The sequence below is a fragment of the Hippopotamus amphibius genome, chromosome 2, assembly GCF_030028045.1.
Source record: "Hippopotamus amphibius kiboko isolate mHipAmp2 chromosome 2, mHipAmp2.hap2, whole genome shotgun sequence".
Classification (NCBI taxonomy): domain Eukaryota; kingdom Metazoa; phylum Chordata; class Mammalia; order Artiodactyla; family Hippopotamidae; genus Hippopotamus; species Hippopotamus amphibius.
In genome coordinates, this window is record NC_080187.1 from 223,115,786 (window position 1) to 223,138,735 (window position 22,950).

The 22,950-nt window shown below is 43.6% G+C and overlaps 1 protein-coding gene and 1 pseudogene across 2 annotated transcripts in view; both read left to right on the forward strand.

Annotated features, from left to right (window-relative positions):
• Positions 1-731: 731 nt before the first annotated feature.
• Positions 732-22,950, forward strand: part of GABRG3 (gamma-aminobutyric acid type A receptor subunit gamma3) — a 233,708-nt gene continuing 211,489 nt past the window's right edge. For both annotated transcript variants that reach the window (XM_057722562.1, XM_057722563.1), the window contains exons 1-2: positions 732-901; positions 2,937-3,019. In XM_057722562.1, the coding sequence (XP_057578545.1) occupies positions 747-901; positions 2,937-3,019 (238 nt within the window). In that variant the 5' untranslated portion in view covers positions 732-746. The remainder of the gene's footprint in view (positions 902-2,936; positions 3,020-22,950) is intronic.
• Positions 6,702-22,325, forward strand: LOC130846702 (glia-derived nexin-like; annotated as a pseudogene).

A 22,950-nucleotide genomic window follows, 5' to 3' on the forward strand; every position in this document is an offset into this window, starting at 1 on the left:
AATGTGCTGTGAATACTGGGGTTGGTTCCAGTTACAGAAGTAATTTGAGCCCCGTCAGCCCTCTGCTGGAATTGGCATTCAGCTTGGGTGGCTGTCAGCTCTATTTTTTTATGTCATCGCTTATTTTTTACTTTTCTTTTTTTTTGATTTGGGTTGTGTTATTTGAGCAGGCTCTTGAGTGAAAATGATATTATTATATAAGCTAATACTTTCTGGATCATTTGTTTTATGCCAGGCACTAGAGCTCTTTATTTAACTATTTATGTCCTTCCATATAATCTCTTTAGGAGGTAGGCACTACTATTCTACCCATTTTGCAGATTAGAGAATGGTAGATTTTGCTACGTGCCAGAGCTTGGACTTAGGAATACAGGAGGGTCTGCATCTATGTTCTGAATTTTCTACTACCTCTTGGCCCCTCACCACATTCTACGTGTTTATTACAATTTATTGTTTGCAGAGCAGTTTCACATATGTTATCACACTGTTGACTAATGATATTGTTACCTTTGTTGAATGTCCTTCATGTTGATCCTGGCACAGTGTTGAGCACTGACAGAAAGGGACGTGGGCAAGTGAGCATGCAGACTTGAGAAGAGCCAAACTCCTGAGGGAGAAAACAAAGCCTGCAGAAAATCTGCTAATAGAAATGTCTCGCCCCTCTTTTTGTTCTGTTTCAGGAATACCAAATTGATATATTTTTTGCTCAGACTTGGACCGACAGTCGCCTTCGGTTCAACAGCACGATGAAAATACTTACCCTGAACAGCAACATGGTAGGGTTGATATGGATTCCTGATACGATCTTCCGCAATTCCAAAACCGCAGAGGCTCACTGGATCACCACCCCCAATCAGCTCCTCAGAATTTGGAATGATGGGAAAATCCTTTACACTTTAAGGTGAGATGCTGGTGGATCTTTAATCACGGATGGTCTGATACTGGGGACTTTCATGTAGATCATTGTAGGAATGGGACCCTGTTTTCGTTGCTAAGTTCTGTCTCTTCTTATGTTCAACATGCTGCTGGGTCTTGAAGAAGTTTTTCCTAATCCCATGTGTGTAAAAATAAAGGCATGCAAAATGATCTGCAATGAATATAAACTCATTCCTTCACCAGAATCCGTTTCTGCTGGAAGTGGGCTGTGCAAATTTATTTAACCCATGGGTCCATTCAGCTAAGAAAATAAAGATGTCTTGGTGTACTAATTGACAAATATAATTATAGCCAAATTTGAGACCACAAGGAACAAAAGAGCACAGAGGGTGTTCCCTAATGCATCCCTAATGGAAGTGGCAGCTACCTTGTAATGAGTCCTCCTGGGGGCCAGGCTGCCCTCACAGAAACCCAGCAAGGTTAGAGGGGCTGCGTTTGAAAGATGTGAACTGACCTGCCGGCCCAAAGTCTCCATTGGGAACTAGTGTTACCTGGGTTTGAACCTGGGTCTGTATCTCTCAAGAGCCTCTCCTCTAGGGTGATCTGAGCCTAATGGAACACATGGCTGTAACATACCATAGAATGCCCTGCACCTAAGCCAGGCGTTCTGCTCACCCAGAGTTGGGATCAAGGACAGGACTGTCTGGACCCTGCTCTCCCAGCGTCTGAGGTCTCTCTAGAGCACTGGACTGGCTGCCCTGTGCTGGAGGTCCCTCTCTCACTGGCTTTGCTGCTCTAAGGCTGCTTCCTGCACCTCATGTCCTGCTCCTAATGTGGCCTCTCCTCATTCTGCACCTCCTGCCTTAGGGCTTCCGCATCACTTTACCCACTTTCCACTTTCCTGCTGACTTAGCTTATCCATTCCCAAGACTTCAAAAGCTAGATCCATGCTGAGGATTCATTCCCACATTTATCCAACCCTAAACTTCCCTCCTGGACACCAGAGTCTTGGAGCCACGTGCCTGTGTACATCTCCTCCTGAAAGCCTAAAAGGCATTTCGATTCAGCATAGTGCAGTGGAAGGTGATTTCTCTAATACCTCTGACCATGCCCCTGTGTCCTCCTAGCTCGGTGAATACCACTGCCAGCCACTGAACACACCTCCTTCCCCCCACATCCAGTATCAGGAGCTTTTAATTGCAGGTGATTTGTGGCCATAAGGAGAAGTCTGCAATTCATATGGTAAACAAGAATTCATAGCACTGAGAAAGGCACAGATTAATATCAACATAAGCAGAAGATTAAAGAATTTTAACATTTCAGGGAAACGATAATGGCAGGCTGGGAATAGCAACAACAACGACAAAAGCCACAACAGGGAACTCTGCTGATGATTTACGTGTGGAGAACAGGGGTTTGTAATAGCTATTTTCTCATCAGTTCCTAAAGGAATATAAATGAGACTCTGAAATGAAGGTGAGCTTCAGCAAAGCAGAATAGAGACATGGCCAGTCCTGGGACCCTTTATAGAAACTCTAACCCAAGGAATGTCTGCTTTGAAAAGATGCAATACACACATTTATTGCAGCCACCACCTGCCTAGTCAAGTGGGGGAGCTGGCCAAATATGAAATCTTCCCTACGAGTGGATGAACTTGGCATTATATCTATTTAGGTACATATACCAGTTTCAAAATGGAGGAAGGATTTAATTCGGTCAGATTAAAAACAAGGATGTAAGAAACAAGGACATGTGAAAACAGACATATCGTTTCGATTTGTTTCCTCTCTTACTTGGCTTGTATTTCTAGACACAGTTAGGAATTTTACTAATGGAAATTTCCTCTGCTTCTGGTAGTTAAAAGTAAAACAAAGTAACACAACAGAAAAAACAATTGGTATACTGAATGGATGGTGCCCCTGCCAAGAGCGAGTTCCATGTGGCCACTCTGGGCCCCTGCCCGCCACGTTGTGGTAACGTGACCGCCCTTGGCCTTGCTTAGGGCCTTTGCTAGGTTGTCACTGACAGGCCACAGGACTGACCGCTTGACTTCCCCACAGGCTCACCATAAATGCAGAATGCCAGCTCCAGCTGCACAACTTCCCCATGGATGAGCACTCCTGCCCGCTGATATTCTCCAGCTGTGAGTACTGACTTGGGGTATGACTGCTGTGTAAATGACCGTCTAGGCTATACTGATTTCTAGCAAACCGTCACATGATTGATTATAGCATCGCTGTACAACCAGAGAAAATAGATAACAGTTTTGGTCAGGGCCTCCTGGGTATATTCACCCAAGACTTGTTACTAGGACCCATGTTACAAAATAGATAGCTTTGATAAATCCTTGAGCAACTTAACCATTTGTTATAATATTAAAGAACTCAGAAATTGATGAACAGTTGACTTACCAAAGACCCTTATGCTAATGAGCTGTGCATATTATATGGACGTATACACAGTTCATTTGTAATAATTTTATGCTTAATATCATCTTCAAGTCAGGTGGTTTGTCTTCAAAATAAAAAGATAAAGTTTTTACTTAAATTTATTTAATTTGCCTCATTACACTATAGTAGGATGTAATTTTTCATAGTATTTTATTTTCCAATATTTTACATAGGATCGTTACTAGAGCTACCAAGTAATCATTTACAAATTCTTAAAGACAATATATAATGCTAAGTATAAGCATACAAATAAAATGAAATATCAAATTTATTTGCTTATAAAGTTTTAAAGTAAAGATCAATATGGAAATATATCTGTAGAATTTATAATGGTTCATTTAAAATATATTGACCACAAATACCTCATAAGACTTCAACTAATTTTATTGACTGTCTTTAAAATTGCATATGGGGTGTGACAAACAAATGTGATGAAGTCTCAAGCAGAAGGTTTTGTGGGTTTCTTCACGAGACATTATAGTGAAAGGATAAAAATGAAATAATGGATAAACACATTTTACAGTTCATTTTAAATTCAGAAAAAGACAAGATAGAAAGCAAAATTTCACCTAGGGATAAATTTAACCAAGGAGGTTAAAGACCTATATTTTGAAAACTAAAAGACGTTAATGAAAGAATTTGAAGAAAACACAAATAAAAGGAAAGACGTTCTGTGCTCATGTATTGGAAGAATCAATATTTTTAAAATTTCTGTACTACCCAAAGTAATATACAGATTCAGTCCTTATCTAAAATCCATTGGCATTTTTCAAGGAAATAAACAGTCCTAAAATTTATATGAAACCAGACACACACACTCACGTGCACGCGTGCGTGCATGTACACACACACACACAAACTTGAATAGCCAAAGCCATCTTGAGAAAGAAGAACAAAGCTGGAAGCATCACAGTACCTGATTTCAAACTATACTACAAAGCTATAGTCACCAAAACAGTGTGGCACTAGCATAAAGACAGACATATAGATCAGTGGAAAAGAATAGAGAGCCCAGAAATAAATCCACATATTTGTGGTCAATTGATTTACGGCAAAGGAGATAAGAATATATACAATGAAGAAAAGACAGCCTCTTCAATAAATGGTGTTGAGAAAACAGGCCAGCCACATGCAAGAGAATGAAATTAAACCACTCTTCTGCACCATACACAAAAATTAACTCAAAGTGGTTTAAAAACATGAATGTAAGACCTGAAACCATAAAGCTCCTAGAAGAAAACATAGGCAGTAAGCTCCTTGTCATGGGTCTTGGTGATGACTTTTTAATCTGACACCAAAAGCAAAAGCAACAGAAGCAAAAATAAACCAGCGGAATTACATATCACACTAAAAAAACCTTTGCACAGCAAAGGAAACCGTCAACAAAATGGAAAGGCAACCTACTGAATAGCAGAAAATATTTGCAAATCATGTATCTGATAAGGGACTAATATCCAAAATATGTAAAGAACTCATACAGCTCAATAACAAAACATTTTTTGATTAAAAAATGGTCAGAATCCAAATAGACACTTTTCCCCAAGAAGACATACAGATGGCCAACAGGTAGATGGAAAGATGTTCAACATCATTAATCATCAGAGAAATACGAATCAAAACGACAATAAGATATCACTTCACACCTGTCAGAATGGCCATCATCAAAAAGACAACAGATATTGGCGAGGATGTGGAGGAAAGGAAAGCCTTCTGCACTGTTGGTGGGAATGTAAATTGGTGCAGCCCTTGTGGAAAACAGTATGGAGATTCCTCAAAAAATTTAAAATAGAACTACCATATGACCCAGCAATTCTACTTCTGGGTATTTATCCAAAGAAAATGAAAACACTAACGCAAAAAGATCTATGCCTAGAGGTAGGGCACCATCTGCATCTCTTGTTCAGTTGAGCTTTATCCCCTTAAGGCAGGAGAACAGGCTGATCATCCTTATCAGGCTCCAGCAGCTTCTGATTGGCCTTGCAGAGGAAAAAATCAGAAAGGTTTATTTTTAGGAGCCACAGATACCTCCTTTCTTCCTGTGTGTGCAGCATGCAGAGTACAGCTGAATGCATTTCATTCTAAACCCTTGTTGGTGTGACCCAGAGAGGGAACCAAGTACTCATGGCTCATCCAAATGCATAGTAACTGGTGTGTGTCTTTAAACTGAGACAAAGGTGCCCATTCCCTGGTTCCCTGCCTGCACCCCGAGTGCATTAACGAAGTAGGCCCTCTGCCAGATGGACTGTCCTGGCAAGTGGGACCTTTGCCTTGGCAGGAAAGGAACCACAGAGCTCCTTTAAAGTCCTTTCTCTCTTGGATGAGTTAATCACCAAATAGCAGATGCTGTGAAACGCCAGCAGTGGCCCTGTGTCCTTTCAAGCAAATGCTCAGGTACAAAACTTTCAAAAGACGAGAGCAGTTGTTCACTTTATGTATCACGTGACTGGTCTAAGGGATGCCTTGAATGCTGGTAACACTTTGTTTCTGAACGTGCCTGTCTACAGGAGAGATCAGCATTTGAGTCAGTAGACCGAGTAAAGATCACTCTCACCAGTGCAGCTGGGTGTCATCCAATCTTTCGAGGGACCAAATACAGGCATACCTCCTTTTATCTTTTTTCACTTTATTGTGCTTCACAGGTACTGCATTTTGTTTTACGAATTGAAATTTACAACATCCATTCTCAAACAGCGTTGTTTTTTAATTAAGGTATGTACATGGGTTTTTTTAGAGGTAATGCTATTGCACACTCGTCAATAACAGACTACAGCACAGAGGAAACATAACTTGTATATGCTCTGGAGAATCGAAAAATTTGTGTGACTTGCTTTGTTGCAATATTTACTTTATTGTGATGGTCTGGAACTGAACCTGCAATATCTCCAAGGTCTGCCTATAGAAGAAAAAGGTGAATGAAAGTGGAATTTGCTCTTTGCTTGAGCTGAGAGATGCCTCTTCTGCTCTCAGATATCAGTGCTCCTGGTTCCCAGGCCTCAGACTTGGACCAGGACTTAAAAACTGAGTCTCCTAATTCTCAAGCCTTTGGACTCAGACTGACTTACACCACCAGCTTTCCTGGTTCTTCACCTTGCTAATGACAGATTGTGGAACTTCTCAGCTTCTGTAATCGCATGAACCAATTCCTGTAGCAAATGTCCTCTCATATCTATACCTGTATCAGTCTCTGCATCTACCTTTATGCTATTGGTTCTGTTTCCCTGCAGAACCCTGACTAATACCGGGAGGGAAGTTCCCACCCTTCCAGCCTACAAAATATGTGGACTCCAAGGTCCCCAAAATGTTCCTGCGTTCGCTTGAATTCATCCACTTTGGATGTAACCAAAGGGAGTTTTTTTGGCATATCCAGGAGACACGATGGAGTCCAGCAGCCTGGAGCTGAGAGTGAGAATTAAGGTAGTGTTCTGGGAAGCAGGTTTCCCATCAGGGACCACACCAGGCAGACTGCTGCGGAGGGTGAGGGGGATTTTGCCATCTCGTCTCTTTGCCTGCCCCATGCTCCTCGAGGTGCTCACCCTTTACCTGCTGGCCAGGTCATCTTCCCACATGTTCCTGGATCTCTGGCTCTTCCCTGTCCCTGCCATCGCACTGCTGTAGACGCTCACCCCTGGGGGAGGCGTGGGGAGCGTACCCCGTGTGGCCCATCCTGGCTGTGTGTGCCATCTATGAGGACAGTGATGCCTGTAGCAGGAGGGACAGGGCTTTGGGATCTCTTCCCGTTAACTGTTACCCTCATTATGGTGGAAACCACTGCTGCTTGGGATTGCACTGGCTCCGCTGTCCGGTCTTGAATGTGGGTTATTTTCATTCTGGCTCTAAGTGAGGTAAGTTGTTCAGAGAGGTTAAGGGCCAGTCATGGCAGAGGAAGAATGCCTGGCTGCTAGGCAGGACTTGTGACTTTGAAGGCTGTGCTCTTTTTCCCTCCTTCCTTTATTTCTATCACAATGATATCCTACCACTTTTAGTTTTTTGAAACTGCTTTATTGAGGTATGAGTGACATGTAAAAAGCTGTGCATATTTAATGTCTAGGACTCAGTGAGTTTGGCAACAAGTATACAACTGTGGGGAAAAAAGTATACACCCAGGAAACCATCGCCACCATCAAGGCCATTAACATAAACATCACCTCCCAAAGGTCCCCCCCCGCTCCCTTTATTATTACTATTATTTTAATATGGTGGTAACAACACTGAACATAAGACCTACCCTCTTAATAAATTGCAAGTATACCATACAGTAGTGTTAGCTATAGGCACCATGCTGTATAGTGGATCTCCAGAACTTACCTTGCAAAACTGAAACTTTGTACCATTTGACAATCACCTCCCCATTTCTCCTTACTCCAGCCCCCCGGAAACAATCATTCTACACTCTGCTATGTGTTTGACTATGTTAGATCCCACACATACGTGAAATCATGCAGTATTTGTCTTTCTGTGTCTGGCTTATTTCACTTAGCACAGTGCCCCCGAGATCCATCCGTGTTGTTGCAAACGGCAGGGTTTCCTTTTCAAGGCTGAAGAAATGTTTCCCTGTGTACATATATCGCCACAACTTCTTTATCCATTCATCTGTGGATGGATACTTAGGTTATTTCCATGTCCTGGCTGTTGTGAATAGTGCTGCTGTGAACATGGGGTTGCAGATATCTTTTCAGGATGGAGATTTTTGTTTCCTTTGGATATATATCCAGATGTGGAATTGCTGGATCACATGGCAGTTCTGTTTTTAATTTTTTGTGGAGCCTCTGTACTGTTTTCCACAATGACTATACCAACTTACATTCCCACCAACGATGCACAGGGGTTCCCTATTCTCCACGTTCTCACCAATGCTTGTGATCTCTTGTCTTTTTGATGAAGCCGTTGTGACAGGGTGGGGTGATATCTCATTTTGGTTTTGATTTGCATTTTCCTGATGATCGAGCACCTTTTCATGTACTTGTTGTCCGTCTGTATGTCTTTTTCAGAAAAATGTCTGTTCAGGTCCTTTACCATTTTTTAATCAGGTTATTTGCTGTTGTTTTGCATTGAGTTGTGTGAGTTCTTCATGTATTTTGGATATTAGTCCCTTATCAAGTACATGATTTGCAAATATTTTCTCCCATTCTGTACATTGCTTTCCATTTTGGTATTGTTTCCTTTGCTATGCAGAAGCTTTTTGTTTGAGAAAGTCCCTCCGTAGCCAGATGACCCTGCCCCGTCAAGGCGGATCCCTGGAAGTATTGTGCCCCTTTCTCAACAGCAGATGAAGGGAGGAAGGACGGTGCAGTGGCAGGAAGGTTGGGGAGGTGCTGGAGAAGGAGAGCTTTCATCATCTCTCAGATCTTCTCACACAGTGGCAGAATCCCTCCTCTTGGTGCAGCCAATTGACTTCTGGGTGCTGGGTCACATGGAGAAGACGAGTGTGCACTGGAGGGTGCACAGATAATATTCACACATTCCAAACACTGAGTGCCTGAGAACCAGCAAAACGGAAATGTCGGAGGGCTGGGAGTAAAACAAGAGTGAGAGCTCGTCCCACTGCCAGCACTTCTCACTGCCTAGGTATTCGCATATTGTTTAGATTCTCTGAGACTTACCTTTCTCATCTATGAAACGAGGATCATAATACCCACCTCATCTGTCTCTGTGAAGATAAGTTAAATGAATGTGTATGTGATGGGAGCCGCCTGCCAGGGCTCCTGAGTGGTCAGGAGGCAGTCATCTGATTGTCACCACTGTGGTTACCTCTGTGGCTGCAGAGAGTGTTGCTGGGGACAGGGGGAGTCTGAGAGGGAGGGACCGAGGCTGCGAAGCAAGGCTTCCTAGGCTGGAATCCCAGCTGCCTGCTCACTCACTCTAGAACACTGGGGACCTTTCTTTACCTCTCTAAACCCCACTAAGCCTTCCTTGCCCCATCTGCAAAGTGCGAATGGCAGCAAGTTAGAAAAAGATGGAAGGGACTAGAGGCATACCCTTTATAGATTCCTGGTTGATTCAGCCAAAGGTGTGGACTTGATGGGAGTTAGGTGACAACAGCGGGTGTGAGGGATATTTGCACATTTTCTCTCTTACTGTTGGATTCCTCAAGGATGCACAGCTGTGCTGGACATCCTCTGCACATGGAAGGCTTCTAGGGAAGGGAAAACAGCCAAACCCTCATTAGCCATTAGCCTTTCATACCGGGCTTAATTTTAGCAGTCTGGAAGAATCTACCCAACTGTTGGGTTGGACAAAAAGTTCGTTCAGGTTTTTCTGTAAGATCTTATAGAAAAGATCTTGGGTTCAGAAAAACCTGAACGAACTTTTTGGCCAACCCAATACGTTCACATCTCTGTGTAAAGGTTGCCTGTGGACACTGGGCTCTGTGACTGTGTTTAAAATAAAGCCAAGGGTAAGAGGGCACTCTCCTTTCCCTAGATCTTATGAATGGTGTGCTCACTAGACCGGTTTTTGTCAGTGCCGTGTTTTTTAAGGGTTTAGGGAAATCAGGGTTTCAATCTGAGAACACAGAGAAGAGTGCATTTTTGGCAACTGATGGGAAATCCTATGGGTCTGAGGCTAGTTAAGCTTTCTGTGTTCCAGTGGGGGCAACAAGTACCCCCAAGGATTTAGGTAGGACTTCACTGAAATGTCCTACCTTGGGGAGAGCATCAGCATGCTGATCGAGCTGCCGGCCAAGACCTTCACCTTCACTCCACTGTTGGCTGCCACCACCACCACCCCCACCCACAAGCACCAGAGTAACAGCCTGCAGCTGACCCTGCCCAGGTTCACAGCCACAACATACATGGGTCTGAAGGAGCCATTGATCGATGCTTGATCCTTTAAAGGCAAATTTTGCAAAAATAACAAGATGGGAAAACCTTCATGCTTCTCACATCTAGCAAAAAGCAAAAGTTGAGATCACTGAAGATGGAACCAAAGGTTCAGCAGCAAAGACTGCAAATCTAATCACAAGGTCATTGCCTCCTTCGTTTATAGTAGAGAGACCCTTTCTTTCATTCGTCCAACGTAATCCCACAAGTGCTTACTCATGGGGCAGATGAAGAAGCCCCTGAAGAGTATACAAAAGAAACCATGCAAGGCAAAGACTACTTGGCTATGAAGAAGAGACTCCTTCCCTACGTCTTTCATAGTTCTGTTGTATATCTTTGTGCAGTGTTTTCATTTTGAAAATTAGTTCGTAGGAACAGAGACTCAGAGATACACATGATCTGGGATGTGTCTTTGGAAGGAAAGAAGGGCAGGATGGCTGGAACACTATATTGAGAAAGGAAGAGGAAAGCTTCAAAATGCCTAAACAATTCCGTAAGCTACTGAATGGTTACCTCGGTTAACAACTCTGTTGAGTGTTTACTGTCCAGATCAGGGTTTTTGTTTTGTTTTGTTTTTGTTTTGCTTTTATGTGTGGCTTTCCAGAGGAAATTTAATCATTGTAGTAGGGTGGGGATGGGGAGAGACATTTAATGGTCACTTTCATTACTTTATGAAGAACAATCTTATTTGCCTTAAAAAAATTTTCCCCCATGCAAAGTCTTTTAGTAAACATCATTTTGGGGAGTAGAAATAGTGAAATTCTCTAGCCTCTCTGTGTGTTTCTGCTGTTTTATATAATGCATGTATTCATTAAAATAAAGTTTAAAAAGCTTTTGGAAGCATGATGAAGTGTGAACCATACTGAGTGCCAAAGAGGCTCTGGGCCAGCCTCCTGCCTGCTTGGACCTACTCACAGGCTGGCATGCGGGCATCAGGCTCCGTGTTAACCACGGAGCTCGATGCTGGAAGCTGGGAATCCTCACGTTGCCTCTAACCTGAGTAGGTGCATTTACTACGCTCCAGGCACCGCTGTGTTCAACCACAGTCAGCCCATTTGATCCATATGATGGCCCTGGGATGCTGTTTTTCTCAGTGCATCCCACAGCCAAGGAAACCCAGCTGGGGCCGTGAAGTCATCCGCCTGCATCCCCCTGGGGAACAAGGGCAGTGGCTCTTGAACCAAGCAGAATGGCTATTGTATCTGCGCTTTTGAATATCATTATAATTATTATTTTTATTGTTATTGCAAGAGGACAGATGGAGCAAAATGAGATCCTCAGGCACCAGGGTATGAGGTGTATTTTTCTGCGGCATTGCTTTCTCCCCAGTAAATCACTTAGGGTGAAAAAACCAACACAGCAAGTACATTTATGCTTTTTATCTTTGACAACTGTGCCAGCTTAACTGTACGCGAGCTAGAGAAGTAACTGGGGAGGTGTCACCACTGTGACGGTGATGGTGGAGATGTCTGAGAAAGTTGGTTGATTTTCAGAGTTTTAAAAGGCAATGTTCCTTTTTCCCAAGATAATTAGTTTGTAAGTGAGATAAATGCCAGGTAGCAAATCTCTGTGTCAGCGTATGTGGGTCCTGCCACCACATTTTTACAGCAGTCCCAAGGGCACATCTGGTTTTCTTCTGGCTGACACTATGCCCAGCATCAAGTATGGCCAGAGAACAGTGATGATCTCTCTTCTTTGTGTGTGTGTGTTTCCTGTCAATGTGCAGGATAGCACATTCTGCACTCCATTCCCACCTGCCATCCCCCTTTCACAGATGAGAAAACTGAGTCATAGAGAAAGAATGACGTGCAAGATCACACAACTGATGCGTGGTAGAGCAACAGCATGAACTTGGCCCAAGTCCAGGGTCTTCTCTATCACACCAGCTTTATCTGGGCTGCTATTAGCTAAAGAGACCCAATGTCAAGGCAAATGAACCCATGTACGGCATTCTAGAAAAAAATTTTTTTCTATCTCTTCCGTCTGTACTCTGACCACTGCCTCCTCAATCCAGGATTGAAAACCATGGTCCTGCATGCTGGACATGACAGAGCTACTGCTTCCCTCCCCTACGTGAAACATGGAAATAAAAATTCTCAGGGGATTCCTAAGGAAAGCACGCATCTTTAGAGGGAGAAACTGGCGCATCCTTCATCAAAGCATTGTGGACATGTTCATAGCACGCATCTTTAGAGGGAGAAACTGGCGCATCCTTCATCAAAGCATTGTGGACATGTTCATAGCCAGCTTTTTAAATGATACGAGGAATTCTTGGAGCATCTATCCCCTGTGCTTTGCCTTTTCTACTAAGTGAACCAAGAGGGCGCAGCCTGCCTCCTGGATCCTGATTCAGAGGCTTCTTCCTGAACCAGGTGAGCCCTGGACACAGAACAACTCTCCTGACTCACCTGCTTCCGGCCTGTGGTCTGGGCTCTTAGGAAGCGTCACGTTGTTCCTCAATCTCTTCAGGGGTCAGACCACAACTCAGCAAGAGTGTGGGGACCATTCCAGGACTGTATGAGCAATGCCCACATGGGTGCACTCGGCAAGCAACCACAAAATACAGGTAAACCACAAATAATTGTCTGCGAACATAGAATTTCTAACAGAAGTATTTCGAAGACTGTGCTTATCTGCTGTAAAACGTGTCTCTTTTCCCCTTTGAGCTCGCCTGTCCCTCTCAGCTGCCAACAACAGCATTGCTTCATGTCACTGGCTTATCTGGTATGAAAAAGGAGGGAGAAATGTGGTCTGAGAGCTTAACTTTTCCAGTATTTAGGAGAAGATGCTTGTGCTTCATCCCATTTGTCTACTGATGTACCTATTTAATTACTGTAGGAAAATTATGGTCTTCAGTGATTAAACCAGAAGTGTCTGGGATAAGCGCTTTATTGTTGCTTTAACAGCATGAAAAGATGAAAATAAGAAATCTGTAAACCAAATAATTTCTCCTGAGCCAATGAAGCCATAATTGGGAAGAAAGTCTATCAACGCATTTTGTTTATAAATTGCTCTTTCTGTGCACTTAGTATTTTCAGAAATTTTTGGCTTTGTTGGTTTTTGTAGGTTAGCAAGCATGTCTTCTGTGGGCTGTTAAATACCTGTTGATAGTAGGTGCTTAATGAATCTTTATTCTGTGTAGGTGGCTGTCTGAGACAAACCGTGTGTGTTCACAGCTTAAGATGATGCCGAGAGGCACGGGAAATCTCTGTAATTTCTGCTCAATTTTGCTGTGAACCTAAAACTGCTTCAAAAAATAAAGTCTGTAAACAAACAACCGAGGGCCGAGGGAGCGTCTCCCACAAAGAAGCAAAGTGGAAGCAGTGCATCTTCCCAGCACTTGCCCTGGGACCTTGTTGGAGCAGATGTGTGACCTTCATCAGAGTGTGGGGAATACTCTCTGGATCGACATGATTGGCATCGGCCCACAGGCAGGAGACATCTGGCCAGAGTCCAGATGGGTAAAAGTCTTGGCTGGGATTTTCAAATAAGAAACAGATCTCGGAGTGCAGGTGACCAAGCCTAGAGGGAAGGTCCACAGAGGGAGTCAGGGCTTTAGGAGCTGCTAAATGACTGAGTGGTATGAGGCCTGAGGTATGTGGCGTCTGTATCAGGAATTTCTTGACACACCTATGGGATACAGATAGACCAAGGCACATGGAGGGGTGCATGGAGGGAGTCAAGGCTTCAGGAGCTGCTTACTGAATGGGTAGCACAAGTCCTAGGATGCACAGGGTCCCTACTGGGAGGACTGTGCTGAGGAGGTGAGCAGACCAGAACTGGGGCCGTAAACTCAGTAAGGGACGGTGCCCGGTGTGCAGCCGTATGGAAGGAGGAAGAAGAGCCAGGAAGAGCACACCCAAACCAGGAAGAGAAGTCCCCTCCATTCTTTGTTTCTTTCCTGCGACACTGTTTGACATTGTGTCAGCTATTGTGTTGTGAAGTGTTGACAAGGTCCAGCTCTGTTATCACAGAGCAGGTCAAAAAGAGTGAATGTGAAGCTAAGAGGCAACATGTTTGTAAGTGCAAATATCTGCCAAATGCATATAATTTTAAGGATATCTTGAATTTGTGTACTAATTCCCTTCCTTCTATCATTGTCATTCTTTAAACTTCCACCGCTACCCAGATTTAAAATCTACTCTCCACTGACTCAACTAAGTGAGCTACCTAAACAGAAATTCTGAGTCACTCTTCTTAGAAGTCTTCAAAGATTGCTCATTTATTTGTGCTCATTCACAAATAAATTTCAAACTTATTTATCCGGAGGGAAGGAAGGAAGGAAGGAAGGAAGGAGGGAAGGAAGGAAGGAAGGAAGGAAAGAGAGAAAGAAAGAGAGAAAGAAAGAGAGAAAGAAAGAAAAAGAAAGAAAGAAAAAAGAGAGAAAGAAAGAAAGGAAGGAAGGAAGAAAGAAAGGAAGAATGGAAGGAAGAAAGAAAGTAAGCTGTGGTGCATTCGTAATTGATTTTCATTATCTGGGAACAGAGCCAAAGCAATCCAGTTATTCTTCGTGGAAGCATGAAAGCAGGCTTGGGTAGTGTTTAAACGTGCCAGAGGACTTTCATTCTGTACTTTTAGACACATTTCCTCTCTTTGGATGAATAAGAGCTGGAGAAAATCAGATAACTCTACATTTTCATCCCTTTTATTGGAGCCATGCCAGCAGGCAGAGGTTGTGGCTTTGATGACGACGCACATCTTTTGAATCTGACTTAGGAAAATAGTTGTGGAGAATGGGGAGCACCTCTTTCCAGGGTTCTTTGTTTGACACATAGCTTACATCGAGTGGCATGTTTCCCTTGAACTTAGCATGCTGGGGTTCTTAGGTCATCGCCTGTGGACACGTGATGTGTTCTGAGGGCACTGGGAGTGAGGACCATCGCTCTGTTATCCACCTGTTAGGCTTGTTCTGACATAACACGCATCCTTGTGTTAGTGTGCATGGGGTGATGGAGCCATGGGGCCCGACTCTCAGGCCTGGTTTAGATGAGGGATGTCCCTAATAATCTTAATACCTTAACAATGTGAGGTGACGATTTGTTTTTATTCCTATAAGTCTGATGCAGACCTTGAGTGTCAATACAGATGTGCTTTGCTGTTTAGCGTGTCTCTTACGGCTCTTATTCCATTCCTAGTCTTTCTAAGGAAGTTTCCTTAAAGAAACCCCATAGTGAAAAGTGAATATTGGACAAAATTGAATATCTGAAACAGTTTCTCAATTGAGCTGAATTAAATACTGTTGACCTTTGAAAGACTATATCATTTTTATGATAAAATTATTTTGAACATTATATCAAATTCTGTAAACATTTATTAGGAAATTTCAAGCCACACATTGGTGCTTTCTTTGCTCATAGGTTTATTGATTAATCGGGAAGTTACCAACTGATAAAACATTGTTTTTTAATCTAGATTTTGAGTCTTATCTCTGCCGTTTAGTAGCTAAGTAAATATCTGTATTGACTGAGAGAGGGGTGTTGAGATCTCTAACTATTATAGTGGATTTATTTTTCAGTTCTTTTAGTCTTTCCTTATGTATTTTGATACTGTTTCTTAGGTACACCCACATCTAGGATTGCTTTCTTTTCTTGGGGGGTTAACACCTCTACATGTCAGCATAGATTAAAAAAGACCCATATGTCATCTACAAGAAACCCACGTTAAAAATAAAGACTTACAGGGTGGGGGTGGGGGGCTAAGGGGAAGCTGGGACAAAGTGAGAGAGTAGCACTGACATGTATACCTACCTAATGTAAAATAGGTAGCTAGTGGGAAGTTGCTGCATAACACAGGGAGATAAACTCGATGATGGATGATGACTTAGAGGGCCAGGATAGGGAGGGTGGGAGGGAGTCGTGGGAGGAAGGAGATATGGGGATATATGTATAAATACAGCTGATTCACTTTGGTGTACCTCAAAAACTGGCACAACAGTGTAAAGCAATTATATTCCAATAAAGAGCTTTAAAAAAAAAATAAAGACTTAGACAAGTTCATATCAAAGCGATGAAGAAAGATATACTAACACTAAGCAAAGGAAAGAATAGCTATTTAGTTTCAGACCACGCTGGCCTGAGAACAAGGAAGTTAATCAGGGAAAGTGGCACTTTTTCCATTAGAAGCATGAACGTGTTAATCAGAGTCATTTTAAAGTTCTCATGTGATAATTCCAACATCTGTGGCATCTGTGAGTGTGGTTCTTTTGAGGACTTTCCCTCTCCAGATGGTTTTGTGTCTGTCTGTCTGTTTGTTTATTTGTTTGTTTGTTGCCTTTTGGCATGCCTTGTGCTTTTCTTTTGTTGAAACCCAGGCCAGTTGTATTGGTTAATATGTTCTTGTCAATACACCTTTAGAATGAGACGTTATATTAACCTGGCTTGGAGTTGGTGTATGTGTCGTGTTTGCTGCAGCTGTAGGTTCTAGAGGCTAAAACGTCCTCCAATGGCCTTGTGTTTGTTTCTCTTTTTGATTTGGGTTTCCTGAGTGTGCCTTCTCAGAGAGGGTCTGGGTGTTGTAGCTCTTTTGGCTGTAATCCACTGCTCTGATACTGTAGCCCTGTTGGTCTGGAGTGAGGTGCTGGGGACAGGCAGCTTTATATAATCTTATGATTATACCTCAGTCTTTATGTGGGCCTGTTTCTGGGCTGTGACCTTCACAAGTATTTCTCCAGGGGAATAGGTTTTCCTCTAATTCCTACTCTCTGCCCAGCTGCCATGTTTCCAGTCTATTACCTTGAAGCCTTAGTCCCTGTTGATTCTGTCCAGCCCCTGAGAGGTGAGACAGGAAGACTAGCAAGGGGTGGAGTGCAAGGACGCCCTTCTCTCCTATGGGATAAAGCTCTGGAAAAGTCTTTTCCCCTCTAGCGTAGGTCTTTGTTATGGCAAATGGGAAGGTGTATTTCACAATGGTTAGTCTTCCCCTGCCAGAGAAAAAAAAAAGGGATTTTTCTTGGATCTTCACTTTGACAGCCTTACAGGGCTCATGGAAGTAAAGCCCATGAAAGTGTTGGTGGCCCCCTGAGGCCATTGCCCCCAAACTTTTTTGGTCTCATATTAGCTCACACAGCCTCTAGCAATAGCCAAATTTATTATTTGTTTCTGCCAGTTTGGGGCTTCAGTGACTTCTCCTGCAGGTAAACAGACTCCACCTTGACTCTCCACGTTTCCTTGTCTCTGCACATTGCTGGGTGGTGATCGCCCTGAGACCTCAGTTCTCTGATGGGTCCAGCACTACTCAGTGACTTTCAGGTAGTCCAGCCTTTTCTCATGGTAAAGATGGATGTGATGACTTCCAAGCTCTTTTCACATTGGAGCTGGAAATCCTTTCATGTGATGTTTCTGTTACAGTTAATAGTTAAGAGTCAGGAATTTTCAAAGGTAGATGTCCCTGAAATTTGAAATGAAAGATTACAGAGCTAAATAAATGTCATACACTCCATTTATTGTTGGAATCAGTGAAAATCTCAATGCAGCTACCTTGAGGCATTCAGTGTGCTTGGTCCTTGTCTTCAAGGATGTTTAGAGAGCTGTGTATCTAACCAGGAGGTAGAAATGGTAGCTAGCATTTATTGAGCCCCTACTATGCATGAGATACTGCTTTGACTGCTATATTCATATATTAATTAATTCATTAATTAATTCATTTAACCCCTAAGAAAACCAAGTGTGACACATACCACTGCTCTCTTCATTTTTCAGATGAGGGCACTGAGGGCCAAGATGCTTAAGTAACTTGCTCAAGGTCACATGACTCAAGATTCTGAAACAAGCGCTAGACCTCATGCTCTTAACCACTGTACTTTGCCTCTCTATTATATGCAGATAATATACTGATACTAATTCACAGTAACGTAAACAGTAATAAGGGAAGTAAAGTTTCCTCTGACTTTTCATGGCGGGGCCGGTGGAGAGGTTATTCTTGTCATGGGAAATCAGGCAAGAGTTGTCATTTAAGTTATTAAAGTTGGGATTTAATAAGCAGTTATGGTAGGAGAAGTTTAGGGAACAGAGAAAACGGTGGGCAGGCCCAGGGACTCATACACAACGTGCTGTGAAAAAGAGGGACAGATGCCTGGGATGGACCATCAGGCTGGCAGAGCTGAACTGTTTTCTGAATGTTGATAGCTTTTGAATTAAACCAATGACAGGGTCACCGATGTGTTTGAGAAAGATCGGTGTGTAGCAGAATGCAGGGAGAGCTGGAGAGAGAGGGATGGGATACAGAGTTGTGAGGTGGTAAGGGGGAGAATATGTCAGAACTGGTAAGGATGCCTGAGGCTTGGGGTGCGCAGTCAGGGAGAGGAGGGAATCAGAAGTGACTCCAGCATTTGACATTTGTGTGCCTAGATAATGATGCCATTGGTTGCTAAACAGCAAATTTTATATGTATGTGCATATATATAATATACATACACATACACACACACACTCACACACACAGAGGAGAACCCCTCAAATACCCTAGCTTTCTGGGTTATTATAATTAGCTGGGCTTGAACATTCACAGGGTGGATTTTCCAATAGCCAGAGAACAAAGGGGAGTCGTGTCTGCAGTAACTCCCTCAGAAGAGGGCTCTGTCATTTTTTCAGAAGAGATTCACTTCTACTAAGTTTAACATCTAAAGAGAATTTATTTAACTCAAAGGGAACAGTAGAAGTGACAAAGGATGGTGTCCTCAGCTTCCACTCCCAATAGGACATCACAAAATTGTCGAGGTTAACCTCTGAAATCTTCCAGCTTTGGAACACGCTGACCAAATACTGGGTCTGTTTTTCTCTCCTTGCAGCCCTTCAAAGGGTATTTCTTTACCATTTCACTAGAATAACAAAATCTTGCCTGCTTTCTGAGGCTTGTGAAAAGTTTTCCACAGTCAGCAATTTATCAGGCTATTAGAGGAGGGAACAGAGAGACCTTTAGAACTTTGTATGTTGGGGTAACAAACGTTTTCATGGAAAGGTTGAGCTGCATTCTTTCTTCTAGAAATACAGGTTTCAGTCTCCCTGTAGACTTACAGACCATGTTTATTCTTTTGTTCATAACTGACTGCATCCTTTACTGTCCTATTTTTTTTTCCTTTCATGACAATAACAAAAATCATTTCCCCTTAGTACTTAATTTTGGCAACTTAAGCAATAAATAGCCAGAAGGTTAGTGTGTTAGACTTGCAATTTTCTCCTTTGTACACAGAACAAACTCTATTTGGAGAAATCACCACTCTTGTCACAAGTTGTTTCTTCTCTCCAGATCACTTTCCCAGTCATTATTTTAGCTTTCAGGATTTCTCTCCATATACATCAGAGGCATTTAAAAGTTTCCAGCTTGAAGGTATCTTACAGGTAATCTCATATGAGACTTTCATTCCATTCATGAGGAGCCGAGGCCCAGAGAGATGACCTATGCTTCTGACAGGCACACAGTTGTCCTGTGGTGGATTTAAGATGGGAAACCACGTCTTCTGACTTCTGGTCCAGTGGCCTTTTCACGACTCAAAGTTGGGAGGAATTACAGGAGGTAAAGTCCAAAATCAGTTCAACAACCTGCCGTTGTCTTTTTTGAAAACTGATAAGTGATCAATTAAAAAAATAGAAATATTAAGTGTAGGTTGACATGAAGATATGTAAAACACGATCCTGTCTTGGGGAGTTCGCAGTGTGGTTGCAGTTAGGGCAGATAAGATCAGCAGAAGAGGTGGCCGTTGCTTCCAAGGTGAATGTAGAAACCCCTTTGCTCCAGGTATCTGAGGAGGCTGGGGGAACGTGGGTCAATTCAGGATGTCAGGCCTCTAAGGCCAGAACTGGGGGACAGACTAGGGGTGACCAGCCAGCAGAGGGAGGGAAGCCCAGTGAGGAAGCTCCAGAAGCCCTGTTGGTAGAGAACACCAGCCTTAGAGCTGGCAGACAGACTGGACCGGGCTGTCGTGAGTGGTGAGAGAGAAGACGGAGGAGGCCAGAGGGTTTCCACAAGACCCGTGTGTCACTGCACATTTCTCTGTAGCTAAAACGCACAGGTATGCTTCCTTGTGAGTGTTTCCTTTTTTTTTTTCTTTTTTGTCATCTTAGAGCCTTTTAAGACTCCATGGCATGTAGGGACTCCGCCAAACCACTCAGCCGTTTAATCTCCATCTCACTGTCACCTCTCACTTTCTAAATCAATACAGATAGTGAGAGGAGGGGGATCTGGGAAGAGTGTGGTTAGCCTCATACCCTTCCAAGGGGGAGCACCAATTTCTCTTGCACATTTCCTAAAACTGGAAAAAATGACGCAGGGAATCCCACAAGACACAAATCCAAGGCAAATCGAGCAGATTGTTGGTCTTTAAGTGAGGACTAAAAATATTGTCTTACAGAATTCCTAGAATGAGAATACCAGTGACTGCACACTGTGGGCCAGGAACTGTCCTACGTAATTTTTCACTGAGCCGAGGCAAGAGCTCACGCCCTCCACCATGGCCAGCAGGGAAGCAGGTGATGAGGAAGACTAGCTCAGGGTTACAGGCCACACATCATGGTTGGGTTTTGACCCTTAATCATTATAGTTGAGCTTGAGGGTCAAGGCCAAGCAAAGTCTCCGTGTCTCCCCGCTGCCGCAGGCTTGACACGGAGGCAGGGGAGTACCCTGCCCAACAGAAGCCATGGGGATGGCAACACCTCACCCACAGGATCATGGGGATGAAATAAAGGAAACCTCTTCTGTAACACACCCAGGAAGGGCCCCGTACACGCTCACTGAGTAATCGCTATCTGTGTTATCTCCTGTGATTTTGCTATTGTTGACAAAAAGGCATTGAAAAGGGATGGGTGGTGTGCTGGTTGGGTGTCCCTCAGGTATCTCAATGTGACATCTACAAATCACCCCAAATGTGTCCCTTTCAGTTCTATCCCGTGTTTATTGAATTAAAATTTTCTTTGCAGACTTTAGAGTTGTCCTTGACTTCTGTCCCGCCCTCTCACCCAGCTGCTGCATCCTCCATGTGTCTGCATCTACTCTCATCTTCTCCCCAGCTCAGCAGTGGTCCCTCTGGGTAGACGCTGGGAGATGCCTCTTGCCACCACCTGGGCACTGACACTTCATCTCATCGGCGCAGCCACAAGGGTCCGCTGTGTCCTAGCAGTCTCTCTCTCTCCCTCACTCAGAATAAAAACCAAGTCCTCCCCATGCTCCCAGCTCCTCCACCTCCCACCCAGCCATTCTGCTGGCTCCTCCAGGGGCTCAGCCATACCAGACACCTGTGTCCTGCACATGCTGGGCACGCCTGCCTCAGATCCCTGCATCAGCTCTTCTCGCAGAGCAGACGCCTCTGCCCACACCCGTGCGTACTTTCCTCTCACTTTCTCCAGCTCTTGGTATGAAAGCCAGCCACATTCAAGGAGCCTTCCCAGATTCCCCCATGTATAGCAGAACCAGTCCACACCATCAAATTCTGCTTCATTCTGTCTGAGACACTGTGTGTGTCCTTGTTTCTGTGTCCACTGCCTGTCCTACCCCAGTGATGGCCATGAGCACAGGAGTTTCCTGTAGCTTCTCCTGCACCTGTAGGCCCTAGGTCAGTGCCTGGCACTTGGAAGGGCTCAAAGTGTTTTTGAAAGAAGAAATAAATGGGGGATGAGGTAGCTGGCTAGCTCTGCAATCAGATCATTTTGGCTCAAATCCAAGTCTCCATTGATAATATTGATAACAGTGGACAATTACTGTGTCTTTCTAAGTTTTAGTTTCATAGTCTGAAAAGTTAAGGTAATAATAGAAGGATAAATTAGCTCACTTGTGTAGAATTGTGAGCCTAGCTCCTGGCAACAAGAAAACTGACAGCAGGTGCCAGTTATCATTTGTGGTTTATTCACCCCAAGAATCCTACAAGTCTCTGCTGGCCTCCTTCCCAGAAGAGCAGGATGGACCTCAGTGGAGGGCCACCATCACCATGATCTTGAATTTTTTTCTAATTAACAATAGCATCTCCTTCTCCAGTATTTTGACTGTGATTGATGAATGTGTCTTGGACCACACCTCACACTTCGGTGGAACCACGATGACACCTCCCACCCCCGATAAGAACCATCTAACGACGGGTGGTGCTGCCCATGTGCAGATGAGGGTCTTGAAAGCCCAGTGCTCGTCAAAGGCCCAAGGAAGGCAGGGATGTTACCTGCACGGGGAAGCACCAGGAGGCGTCTTTGAGGAACGCTGATACACTTTCTCATATTTTGTGGCAATGGTAACAGTACGCTCCACCAGAGAAATGACTGTAGAAACTTCTCGTTTCGTTAGGGTTCACTGCAGAGTTCTACTACATGGGTGACTGTCTCACATGCATTTGAAGCATGATTCCATTTTTACTCAGCTACGAAAAAGAATGGAATAATGTCATTGGCAACAATGCCCGTGGACCTAGAGAGTACTATGCTTAGTGAAGTAGGTCAGACAGAGAAAGACAAATACCCTGTGTCATCACGTATGTGTGGAATCTAAAAAAATAAAACGAATGATAACAAAATATAAGCAGACTCACAGATACAGAGAACAAACGAGTGGTTACCAGTGGGGAGAGGGAAGGGGGGGGCAAGATGGGGGAGGGGGAGTAAGAGGGACAAACTGCTATGCGCGAAGTAGATAAGCAGGACGGTTATCCTACATTGTGCAGCACAGGGACTTAGAGCCTCTATTTTGTAACAACTTTAAATGGAGCACAGTCTATAGAAATACTGAATCGCACAAAAAATTAAGCATGATTCCACCCCCACAATTTCAACACCGTGGTTTTATGGAAGACTTTCATTGACTAGGTAAAACCTCCTGGAGGTCAGTGGCTGCAC